Source organism: Sebastes umbrosus, chromosome 7 (genome assembly GCF_015220745.1).
Source record: "Sebastes umbrosus isolate fSebUmb1 chromosome 7, fSebUmb1.pri, whole genome shotgun sequence".
Classification (NCBI taxonomy): Eukaryota; Metazoa; Chordata; class Actinopteri; order Perciformes; family Sebastidae; genus Sebastes; species Sebastes umbrosus.
The window spans coordinates 10,273,221-10,285,285 of record NC_051275.1 but is presented as its reverse complement, the minus strand read 5'-3'; the positions used below and the strand labels follow the sequence as shown (position 1 = coordinate 10,285,285).

The 12,065-nt window shown below is 39.8% G+C and overlaps 1 protein-coding gene across 3 annotated transcripts in view; it reads right to left on the bottom strand.

The window, feature by feature from the left end:
- The window catches only part of bcas3 (BCAS3 microtubule associated cell migration factor), a 355,427-nt gene that overhangs the window by 335,699 nt on the left and 7,663 nt on the right, over window positions 1–12,065 (bottom strand). For all 3 annotated transcript variants that reach the window (XM_037774551.1, XM_037774554.1, XM_037774552.1), the window contains exons 6-7: window positions 5,659–5,740; window positions 2,095–2,167 (exon numbers count right to left, since the gene is read on the bottom strand). In XM_037774551.1, the coding sequence (XP_037630479.1) occupies window positions 2,095–2,167; window positions 5,659–5,740 (155 nt within the window). The remainder of the gene's footprint in view (window positions 1–2,094; window positions 2,168–5,658; window positions 5,741–12,065) is intronic.

The window sequence follows — 12,065 nt, the reverse complement described above, 5'->3', positions numbered from 1 at the left end:
TGTAAGGCAGTCATGGGCTCTGCAGATAGTCCAACACAGTCCCGCTCTGAGCTGATGTCTGTATCAGCAGAACACCATTAAGAAAAACACAGCTCGAATTACTGAACAAATGTACCAATAAAATTAGATTCAAAATCTTTTCTGAATCTGTCCGAGATTCATCTTCAAACTCTCCTCTAATTCGGAAACCACAAACTCCACCAAAGAGCACGTGATCTGAAGTAAAACCATTAATACCGCACAGTAAAAGCAGCAAAAGTCCTACAATCAAATTTTTATTTCAAATGAACATCAATTTCCAGTTAAACTTCCATTCAAATCATATCAATAATTTAAGCTTATATCAACCTAATAGTTTTGAATCTGAGCTGCTCTTCCTTCCAGGGAAGGCATCTCGCATCCAAGACCTCTTCGTTATCATCAAGAACTGTCCTAACTCGGAGTGCAAGGAACCTGGGTGTGACACTGGATGACCAGCTGTCCTTCGCTGCTAATATCTCTGCGACAACCTGCTCCTGCAGATTCATTCTCTATAGCATCTTACATCCAGGACATGGTCAGACCGTACACCCCTGCCCGTCCACTACGCTCTGTTGCTGCCAATTGGCTTGCTACTCCCTCACGACGAAGGGGGCCCGGCTGCCGCTCAACAAAGTCACGACTGTTTGCCGTCTTGGCTCGACAATGGTAAAACTAACTCCCCATTGACATCAGGACAGCAGAAACTCTACACATCTTCCGTCGCAGACTAACAAATGGTAAATAAACTTGCATTTATACAGCGCTTTTCTAGTCTTCCAACCACTCAAAGCACTTTACACAACATGTCAGCATTCACCCATTCACACACACATTCATACACTGATGGCAGAGGCTGCCATGCAAGGTGCCAACTTTGCCCATCAGGATCTAATCTAAATACTCATTCACAACATTCAGGAGCAATTTGGGGTTAAGTATCTTGCTCAAGGACACATCGACATGTGACCGGAGCAGCCGGGGATCGAACCACCAACTTTCCAATTGGTGAATGACCTGCTCTACCCTCTGAGCCACAGTTGCCAACTCATGTTCTGTTCTCATTTTGATCTTCTGCACCTTGATCCATAAAATATAATAAAATTAAAAATAAATACAATTTAAAAAAAATGTCTCTAAATGTAACACTTGAATTAGTTCAGCATATTTAATTAAGTTTATGTACTTGCATGATTCTTGGAATTTTTGGGGTTGTAACCACATGATTGAATGCAATTGCACGTAGTTGTAAATCGCTTTGGATAAAAGCATCAGCTAAATAAATGTAATGTAATGAATCAGGACATTAAGTTGTGTCAGATTTAGTATGCTGCAGCTGTTCAATGTGTCCAATAACTACTTAATCAACATTTAGGTAACACAAGTATTGGATTGGACTCTGTATTGGCAGATCCCCAATATTAAAAGACTAAGAAGATCGGGATCAGGGCTAAAAATGTATTTGAACATCCCTACCTTCTGCAAGAGCTTAACCAGAACAGACCGTTAAGTATAGTTGTTGAACACCTCACTCACAAAGTCATAATTACAAAATGTGCTTAATTACTAGACTGGAATTCAGCAAGAATGGCCATTGTTTACCACTTTATTATTCTGTCTAACACAGCCTTCTAGTCAGCTAATTTCTGTATGGAGAGGACTTGATCTAACACTAGTGACTGGTTTATTTAGCTGCTCTTATGAGCAGTTCACTTAAAAATGACCCATTCTGTCACAATTGGAAACTCCTATTCTTCATTACACATTACCTGCAGCGTCCTTCGTGGTTTCATTTGAGTGCTCTTTGTTTTTTTCAAATCATATGCTTCAGATAAAGGCATGTTTACATCAGTTGCTATATGTATTGGGGGAAATCGTGGTATTGTTTCTATTGTTTATTTTACTCCATTTGGCCTAAATTACAATAAAGATGTATAGTAGTTGCCTCAAACTATTCACAAGTTCAATTCCAGCCAAATATATTTGCAGACATAACTCATATCGTAACTGGTTGATTCTGTGCTACATGGTTAAAAAACATATAAGATACTGTTGGGTTATGATGCGTGAACTCACCCAGAAGACCCCGTGCTCTTGCACACCCCTAGCAGAGGCCTCTTGTCGTCAAAACTGTCCGTCTTCAGAGGACCTGAGGAGGAAGAGGAGTCATAGAAAGAGGGATGAGAAATGGAATAATCTGCACACAACAAAGAGGGACATTCTTTAAACGAATATGTGAGGCCTCTAGTGCAGCCCACCCTCATTCAACAGGCAGTCTATTTTGACAGGAAACATGCAGATGACATTACTACTCTTGTCCTGTAATGCAATTATTTTTGATGAAAAGGAGACTTTTTCCAGAATCAGGCTATATTTTACAAGTTAACAACTATCCTCACCAGCCCAAAGGTGGCATCCACATACTGTAAACACTGGTGTTCTACCCTTATCTGATCCTCCACTGTATGAGGTTTTCAAAGGAAACTTTCTCCATAAAAAGTTGGAGAAAAATATGATTTAAAAAAAAATGACAGATCAGAAATGAGCTGGATTAATCTCCTGAACGTTGCAAAAGGGAGTACGATTTGCGTTCGATCTCCTTGTTTGTTTTGGGGGTTTCAGGGTAGAATTACAGCATGGTAAAAACCCAGCAGGCATATTTTTTTTTTTCAAATGAAGAGAAAACATGTTGCATTAAGTGGACTGATCCTGTATTTTCCCTGATTGTCTCATTCTTGAAGACGGACGAAGGATCAGGGGGATTGAGGGGATGGGGGTGCTTAAATTGAAGATGTTACCCTTTAGAGGACTGTAATTTGAGGCTTGACAGTAATCAGCCCGAGTTCCTGTGGTATGGCGTGAGAGCAAATGCGCCTTCCCTACCAGCCTTTAACACTCCAGACAGGGTCCTTACTTCTTTCATGTTTCTGTCATCAGACATAATTCCCAGTCAAGATATTGAGCCGTAACATAAATATGACTTTTGGAGACTTAGTGCAACATTTGATGAATAGAGAGACTTTGATTTGATTACTACTGTAATGGACAGTAATTGAAGCAAGTACTGCTGACTTCCATGTGGATGTTTCCATGTTTCAGTGTAACAGAGGAGGATGGTTGCATGTTGGACATAATACTATAACATGGTATCAAATATTACAGACAACTTATTGTTAAACTTCATAGAATTACTTTTAGAGTGTGGGAGCATCCCAAGTGTGGCTCTATTGTGAGGACATTCAATCTGACCTCCACTGAAAAAAGAGCTCAAAGACCTACAGTACATATTATTATATATATATGTATTCACATTTTTCTCAATGCTCTTTTGTTATCAATCAAGGGAACAGTGTTGCCTCATTTTCCAAGACAACGGAAGATCACAGGTTGTAAACTGCAGAGAGGATGTGGTCAAACACATTTACTCCCTTTGGAAAACCAGTACTTCCCTCTCTATTCTAGGAAAGGGGAACCTTGCCTTATTATAATCAACACCTATTTTCGGGTCTTTCTAAGTCCGCCCACCCACGGCCTCGCATCCCAGACAATTGGCCTTTTAATGGCTCACCACAGTGCAACACTGTTTGCGTCCTAGCAGATTGCAATCAGTGTCCCTTCCCTCCAGTAGTACAATTCATATTTATTTTCTGCTGAGAGAATTGCTTCCCTCATGTGTTGGGGCTATCTGCTGCTTCTTATTACTGTGGTTTGCTTTCATCTACTTCCAGCGCTCCTCAAATGCTGCCATTGTGTGTTGTTGAAATCCGCCAAAAGACCGGAACATGGTGGGAGAACAAAAAGGCGATTTTCTCACCGAAAAAAAATGGCACAAACCGGAGAGGATATATGGCAGTTTTTTTCTCAGCACTGATAGACACCTGCAGAAATCGAATTTAGACTTTGTGTCTGGAAAGGATCGACTCAGTGGAACCACTAAACCATTTTGCACCATAGCTTTGAGGATATGAACACTGTTATTCATACTGCATTCAACTTTCCAGTGTCTGAAATGAGTGAAACACCACTGTCACCACTTTAACTGTTGTGACATTTTAAATTAAATTAATATGATAATAAAAAGTGGAGACAGGATTAAGATGTTAAGCAGTTGTGGAAAGCATACAATTTAATATATAATTTGACACATCTTGGTGTGCATTGTTTCTTTAAAAAACAAGCTGAAATCACTTATTTCTATAAAAAACAGAAGGATTTGGGCGTGTTTACTGAACATTTGTTTGAGATTACAAAAAATAACTGCAACTGATGACATTTACTGGGACTGGGACAACACATTTTGCAGTGTCCTGTAAACTGAATTTGTGATCAATTATTAGTCATGGTGGCAAAATAAAATATGAGAAACCACAAGTAATCAACTAGAAAGAATAAAATAAATTTTAACAATATTCTTTTGAGTTAGAAAATTACGAAATGCCACAAAAAACATGTAGTATTTTGCTTTTTTAGAATGACAAAAAAATAGGGATGTGAACAGATTTTCCACGTGGGTAATGTTTGTCCTCCAAACTCTTAAAATTAGGGCTGTACCATGTGTCGTTTTGTATACATTCGAAGCTTCTATCGAGTTTTCCGAATGAAGCTTTGAATGTCTGTTATCATATTTTATGACGTCACCACCCTAAGAAAAAGGAAAAAAGTTTTTTGTTGTTGTTGTTATATAAATGTATGTATGTTTACCTGAAGAAAATATTAAAGAATCTTAAAGAGGAAAGATAGATCTAGAGGTGTTATAGACAGTGAGATGTTTCCAGCAGACCTTTGGCAGCAAGAAAGCGCTGACTTCAGAGGCTTGCCAGCACTGACAGGCAAACATAATTAGGATGAGGCTGCATGGAGCACTCTTTAATTTTAATGATAAAGCACCACTTAAAATGCCCACAACCCAAAACTGCATTAGGATGTGCCATACAAAATGTAATTTTAAGTGTCGACCTTGAATGCCAAAACCAAGTTAACCAAATCAAGTAGATGTGATTTTTCCACAACAGACATTGTAAATGTATCCTGAAAAGACACTTGTGTGTTTAAGAGTACATACAGGTACTTCTTCCACGTTTGAGGATTAGAAAGATAAATCTAGTGTTCTCACATGTTCTCATGTGGTGAGACGAGGTGAAAACAGCAGAGCTTCTGCCTGGTTCAAGGCGTAGTTCTTGTTATTCGGCCTTGGAGCTGTATAGTCGCAAAACAGATGCTGCGATGTGGTCCTTTGGCTTTTGTACGAAGTAAAGCAGCTATAATGTGTCAATTAATGAGTTTTAGAGTAGCTGGTTGACAGATGTTTTATTTTTTTTTGGACAGTGGTGTCCCCATTTCCAGTAATCCCATACAATGTGGCATCAATCTTCTCATATGAAAAAAATATAAAAATGTATTTCAACTGACAAGAGTGTTATTATGATTTGTAGTTTAAATACCCCAACAAAGAAAAACCTGAAATGTAGACTTGTCAGACAGGGAAAGCCTTGAGGGTGCAGCATTTGTAGCCTCATAGTCAACTAAAAGTCTCTAGTGGGAGGTCGGCAATATTACCAATTTAAAACAATATGCAGATATAGTGATCAGAGCCTCAGTATTTAGGCAAGGTTAAGGTACTGAAGTACTGAAGATACTTACTGATATGAGGAGCTGGTAGAATGCGGGCAGCTCGCACAGGACCATGGCGCACTGAGAACAGCTCTTGGGCTTCCCCTGACAACTGAAAGAAAATATTGGGATTTAAGGTAATGTAGAAGTTCACATATCTGATAGGCTACATCAGAGAAAAGAACCATTCTGCACTCAACAATACAGACAGAGTTAAAGTTAAGCATACGCCACATATTCAGGCATTAGGCAATCCAGAGATGTTGTCTACTTGTGGCCACATGACCTACTGCATTCACAGGTGTCACTTTTTAGGGGCATCATTTCCTGTCTCTCGCTGTCTGGTGTTAAGTGTGTGTCTGGAAATGCTACCTTCAATAAGTACACCTTGGGACAACTATGCTTTTTTTTCTGTACTCAGCAAAAAAAGGTGTGGAATAACCACGAAGGATATAAGCCTACGGAGATTACTGCAGAACAACTCAAGCACAAGGACAAACATGTATTTGTTCACACACTGTATGAAAAATAAATAAATTCCAACTGCGGTAAACTGGTTTTTCATAGAAAGAGACAGAGGGAGGAAGGGAGGAAGGGAGGGAGGGAGGGAGAAGGGACGGTCCGTTGGTTGAAGTTCCAGCCAAACCGCAGAGTAAAATCTACTGGGCAGAGAATAAAAGGTTCAGTGGCATCGCAATGCAAACGAGCTGCCTACCCGTACTGTGACAGAGCCAACAGGGCAGCAACCCATGATGCATCAGTCCCAATCTGAAAGAAACCCTCTCACCAGTGTTTCCAACAGCAACATTTTACAATCTCCGAAGATTACCTTCTGTTTTTGATTGCATGTTCACATTTTATGGATTTATGACCTTAGTATTTCTAAAAAAAAATCCTGCCTGTGTGGGTTGGGTTTGTCAGAAATGTTTTGATGCTATAGTGCTAACATGATACACAAGTTTAGATGTTTAAGTCTACAATGCATCATTGTTTAATTTTGTTTTCACAAAGCAGCAGTACAAGTACTTTGCCTTCATAAAACACAGTCTACAATTAGCTCAAATAATTATTTTGATCGGAAAATATTTAATCCAAGAATAAGCAGACTAAGATTTAAAGGTCCTATATCATGCTCATTTTCAGGTTCATAATTGTATTTTGTGTTTCTAGTAGAACATGTTTACATGCTGTAATGTTCAAAAAACACTTTATTTTCCTCATACTGTCAGCCTGAATATACCTGTATTCATGCTCTGTCTGAAACGCTCTGTTTTAGGTCATTTCAACAGAATTGCAACGGAATTGCGTTGCTAGGCAACAGCTTGGGTCCATGTTTACTTCCTGTCAGCTGATGTTATTTACATACACTGCAACAGGAAATAAACTGGGACACATTTAGAATGTTAATGTTTAAAACTGTGTAACGGTCTAAATGTTGTATATTTGTGACATCACAAATGGACAGAAATCCTAACGGCTTGTTTCAAACGCACAATTTCTGAATACGGGCTGTGTGTGTTTCTCCGTATATTGAGTGTTTTGATAGTTTAACAGTATTTGTATAGCACTTAAACCTGCTTTATAATAAAAAAGACATGAAAATCTAATTTTTTTCAATATGGGACCTTTAAGACTAAGACTCTGACCAAGCATCCATTGCCAGTGTAAAGTACTTTACAGTTTTCAATATTCAAGGCTGTTATACACATTTCCAGCCTGATAAATAGACTCAATTGCCATTTCATTTTCACATCATCATTCACTCTGACATCTAGGCTATACGAGTAACTGACAATTTGGTCGGTATCCAATAGTATTGAAGCCCGATACCCAGACCTATCAACACGTAGCCAATTATTTAAGTGTTATAAAATACACCATTACACATAATAATGAGCAGAGACATGGAAAACACATTAGCAGTAGCTGTTTGTTCAAGTGTTTGATTGTTTTACGGTTGATGAATACACAAGGGCTGTTTTTTGTTTTCCCTCTAAAACTTCTGTTCATCAACCTGCTTCACCGACCAAACAAGTGCATTCCAGCACATTTGCGCAGGCTTCAAATTACATTTAAGGATACACAATAAAGGTTGCCCTATTAAAGAGGATTTGAAAGTTTACTGCATGTCTGCTCTTTACTACAGAGGAAATACAGCCACAGTGTAAAGCATTTAAATGGATGTGTGGTTGTGTCTGCCCAGTCCGGTTTATGCTTCATGTGTTCACATGTGATGACAGTATATTAGGTCAATGCCCTGTGAGGCTCTTGGCAGTGTCTAGCGTGTGTAATGGCACATTGTTCTGAGCGCAGAATGCCCCACTTTTGTGATTCTTTTATGCGTTAAATTACAGTGAAACCTGCATTATCACTTTACTAGTGCTTTAATCTGGTTGTTTGAAGACTTTAAACCCATCTGAGGGGATGATCGCTCTTTTGTGCAATTAGTAGCCTTTTCAAAGTGGCGGATTTGGAGCTGTGTTTTTATTCAAAGTGCTTGAGGCCCAGCGGTGGTAGATTAACACTGGAGACACAAGCAGGTTATACGAGCACTGATAGCAGGAATAAAAGGAGGTTGGCAGCAGGGTAGGATTCCTGTACAAGCAAATGGACCTGCGAGGGGGAATAATGGAATTTGCTGGATTAAAATGAGAAGAGGGGAGGGCCGGAGGTTAATGCGCCGGGTTATTGTGCATTACCCCGCCGCTCATCCTCGCCTTACATGGCTCTGTGTGACATCCGCTGCCATCAACAACATTCCCACCATTACATTAGTGGCCCAGCGTATGCAATATGCCAAATTGCTTTTACAAAGTTGTTTTCCCCCTGCACACAGTTATTCATTATATTCATTTCATTTGTGGCCTCGGATGTTTTTTTTTTTTTTGTGGAATCACAGTGTCTGCTCTTCTGTTTTAATCTCTCAAATGTAATACCATAAGCTGTGAACAGATATCTGGGGCATATTCACAAGTGAGGCCGCTCACCAACACAGTGCTGGACATATTGGAGGTTTTGAAGGGAGCAGGTGCTTCAGGGATCGGACAGTAACAGGTGCTCGTTCATGGGCTTCCGTAACTTGCAGTGCTAAAAGGATAAGAGTGTTCAGGCCTAGAGTGATGCGGCACTGCTTAATGTTGAGCTGCAAAACAAACTAAAATAAACTTCTTTTTGTATTTGAGGCATGTCTACAAATGAACTCAAACTCTTTCCCTCACAGTCAGTTGACCTGGTGAAACTACACATAAAACCAAGTAAGGATCAGCTGTGTATATTGCATCTTCTCTATCACACATCTTGTCAAGTAATGTACTGGTTATCCAACTCTGAAGCCTAATGGCTATTTTTGCATATTTGTCTGTTCCATAATGTATTTGAATTACTCAGCTGTGCTCTCCAAACGGGGGATTGGTCAATTGTTGTTATTCAACTGTCAAGGACTTTAACAACTAAAATGTGCTTCCCTATGGAATTAAAGAAGACTGAAATGCAGGACTGGTAAGTTTTATTCATCATTAAATCTAAATTGTTTTTTTAATCAAACACAGTAGTTGCTGCATCCATGTCCACTCTTGAAGTTTGAGACAGATATGAATTACTTCTAACATTTTCATCAAATAATTGCAATTATGCTATCTCTCTTGTCAAACTGTCATCCCCATGATATATCCACGGACACAGTTTAAACAGCATGGAATAGAAATAATTAATTAGAAAAGATTCAAAAGTAAGCTGTCAACACTGTAGGAGGTAATAGCTGTAACTTACTTCCCATTACTGCACTCAAACTCACAGCACCCACCAGTCAAAATATCACAAGATATTGACACCAAAAATGTCATAATGGTGCCCCTGTGATCAATCATCAACATCCATCTGAATTTAAAATGAAATTGTCATCAATTTATTGTTTTATCCTGTTAGATGTGTGTGAAATTGTCATATTTAGCATATGAATTCTTGAGTATGGCCAAAAACGTGTTTTGTGAGGTCACAGTAACCTTTGACCACCAAATCCTAATCAGTTCATCCTTGAGTCCAAGTGGATGTGTGTGCCAAATTTGAAGAAATCTGAGATATCACGTTCACGAGAATGGGTCAGATGGACAGCTGGCCTGAAAACATCCTCCGTGCGGAGGCAGTAAAATGCAACATATCTACAAAAACTTGTTTTAATTAAAAGACATATAGCTATAATCTCCTTAACTAGAATTTGGCTGATTTCTAATTTTGTTATTTGGTCATGAATTTCACATTTTTTCCCCCATTGTTGCAAAATGAAAATGAAATGATTTCACACTGAAAAATGTCCCGTGCACCTACAGTACATTGGTGTTTAATAGCAAACACTTACCAGTGAAAATCTTTAACGTAAACACCAGAATCTGTGTCAGCTCCTCAGAATCATAGAACAACAGCTTCTTAAAACCACAAATTTGTATTTATGTTCTAGAAATCCTTGAGGGAGATAAAGATACCAATTTGTCAGTTGATAGAAGCCTGATCTTAGCACAGATCCTGTCCCGTCGTCAAACTACATTCTGTCAATTTTAAAACTTTCAAATAGGTTTTGTGAAAAATTACTGAAGAAAACAGTCAAGGACTTTGTTTAGGAGGGGACAGAAAATCCTAAAAAAAATGCATTGCTATCATGATACTTGCACTTAATGTCCTATCTAAAGTCACGTGTTCAACATCTCAACAAGTCTAGGACAGGATTATGAACTTTTTGTATTGCAGCTCCAGGTCTTCAGCACATCCACTGACACTTCTCTCCCATGCAGGTAATTTCATCTCAACACGTATGCAGACAGACAATTAGTCTACCACAGTCTGCCTCTTATCAGGCTGTGGTGGATGACACCTCTCCAGTGGAAGGCGACAGTAATCTACATCTCCTAAACAGCTCTGTCAGCATTCATGCAACCAGTCACAAGTCCACCATCTCACGAGTGTGTGAAAGTGTGTGTGAACATGTGTATGTTCGTAGTCTACCAGGCCATTACAGAGGGTGTTGGCTTAGCAACTGTCACAAACACTTCACAACCACTCAAGAGCCAGAGACCAAGGCACCTTCAATGCTTACTTAAAACCCTGCGAAAAAACACAACCCAGAAACATCTCATAAACTTTCAAAACCCAAAGAAAAACAATGAGGAAAGGACAGCATGTGATAACACGCTGGCCTCCGCTGTGTGAATCAGAATCGGGTGTTCAAATGAAACTGAAAAACAGAGGAGCCTCAGCAAGCTTATATTTTTACTGGGTGTATGTGTATTGTGGCTAAAAGCAGCTGTAATCCTCTGCTCCACAATAATAACTGCAACAGAAAAATCTGCTAGCAGCACAGGAGTTGCCACATCACAGTGGCCAATGTGTGTGCTCACGGGGTAAAGTAAGAGTGTGTCCTCTTACCCGCGGCCTGTGGATGTTTATAAAGAGACTGATTAAGGACTTTGGTGTGTTTAGATCTCACAGGATGTATGTGAAGTTTGCATGTTTCAGTGACAGCCTGTACATGAAAGGCGATACTCGGTGAGCGAGGCCTTCGCAGCGTTGTGGGTAATTTGTTAAGTCACAGAGCAGACAATCTTCTAATGATTTTCCAAGACTGACTTTAAAGAAGTGAATTTTCTGAATAAGATATATGTCGCCCATTCTTGCTCGGAGTTTGGCCCAGTCACGAGAACATGTTTGAATAGAAAAAAATGTATTTCAACATGCAGCTTGCAATAATAAATAGTAACCAAAGAGAACGCTTGTGCATGTTATGCAGTATTACAGTATGCATGCCCTTATTTAATGATTCAATCTATGTGGTACACGTCTGACCTGTGAATGAAAGAGGTCATATTAACCAGTATTATATTAAACAAACGGTCTCCATCTTGTGGCCATATTTCACATTACATCAGGAGTGTGCCGGAACTCAAGTTTTTGCGGGACAACGCGGCCGCCGTCGGCCTTTTCACCAGTGACGATGAGACGGCCTACAGAGAGGAGGTCAACGCTCTGGCATCTTGGTGTCATGACAACAACCTCCATTTCAACGTCAGCAAAAACAAAGGAACTGATTGTATACTACGGGAAGCGACAGAGAGAAGGACATGCCTTCCATCTCAATCAATGGGACTACTAGTGGAGAGAGTCAGCAGATTCAGGGTCCTCTGGTGTTCACATCAGTGAGGACCTGACCTGAACTCACCACACAGACAGCATCACAAAGACAGCGAGACAATCTTCCTCCACAGGCTGAGGAGGCTCAACATGGACTCCAGGATACTCTGCAACTTCTACAGGTGCACCATTGAGAAAACGCTGACCGGCTGCATCACCACCTGGTATGGCAGTTGCACCGCCCTCAACTGTAAGGCTCTACAGAGGCTGGTGAGAACTGCTCAGCCCATCACCAGGACGGAGATGCCATCAATGGAGGA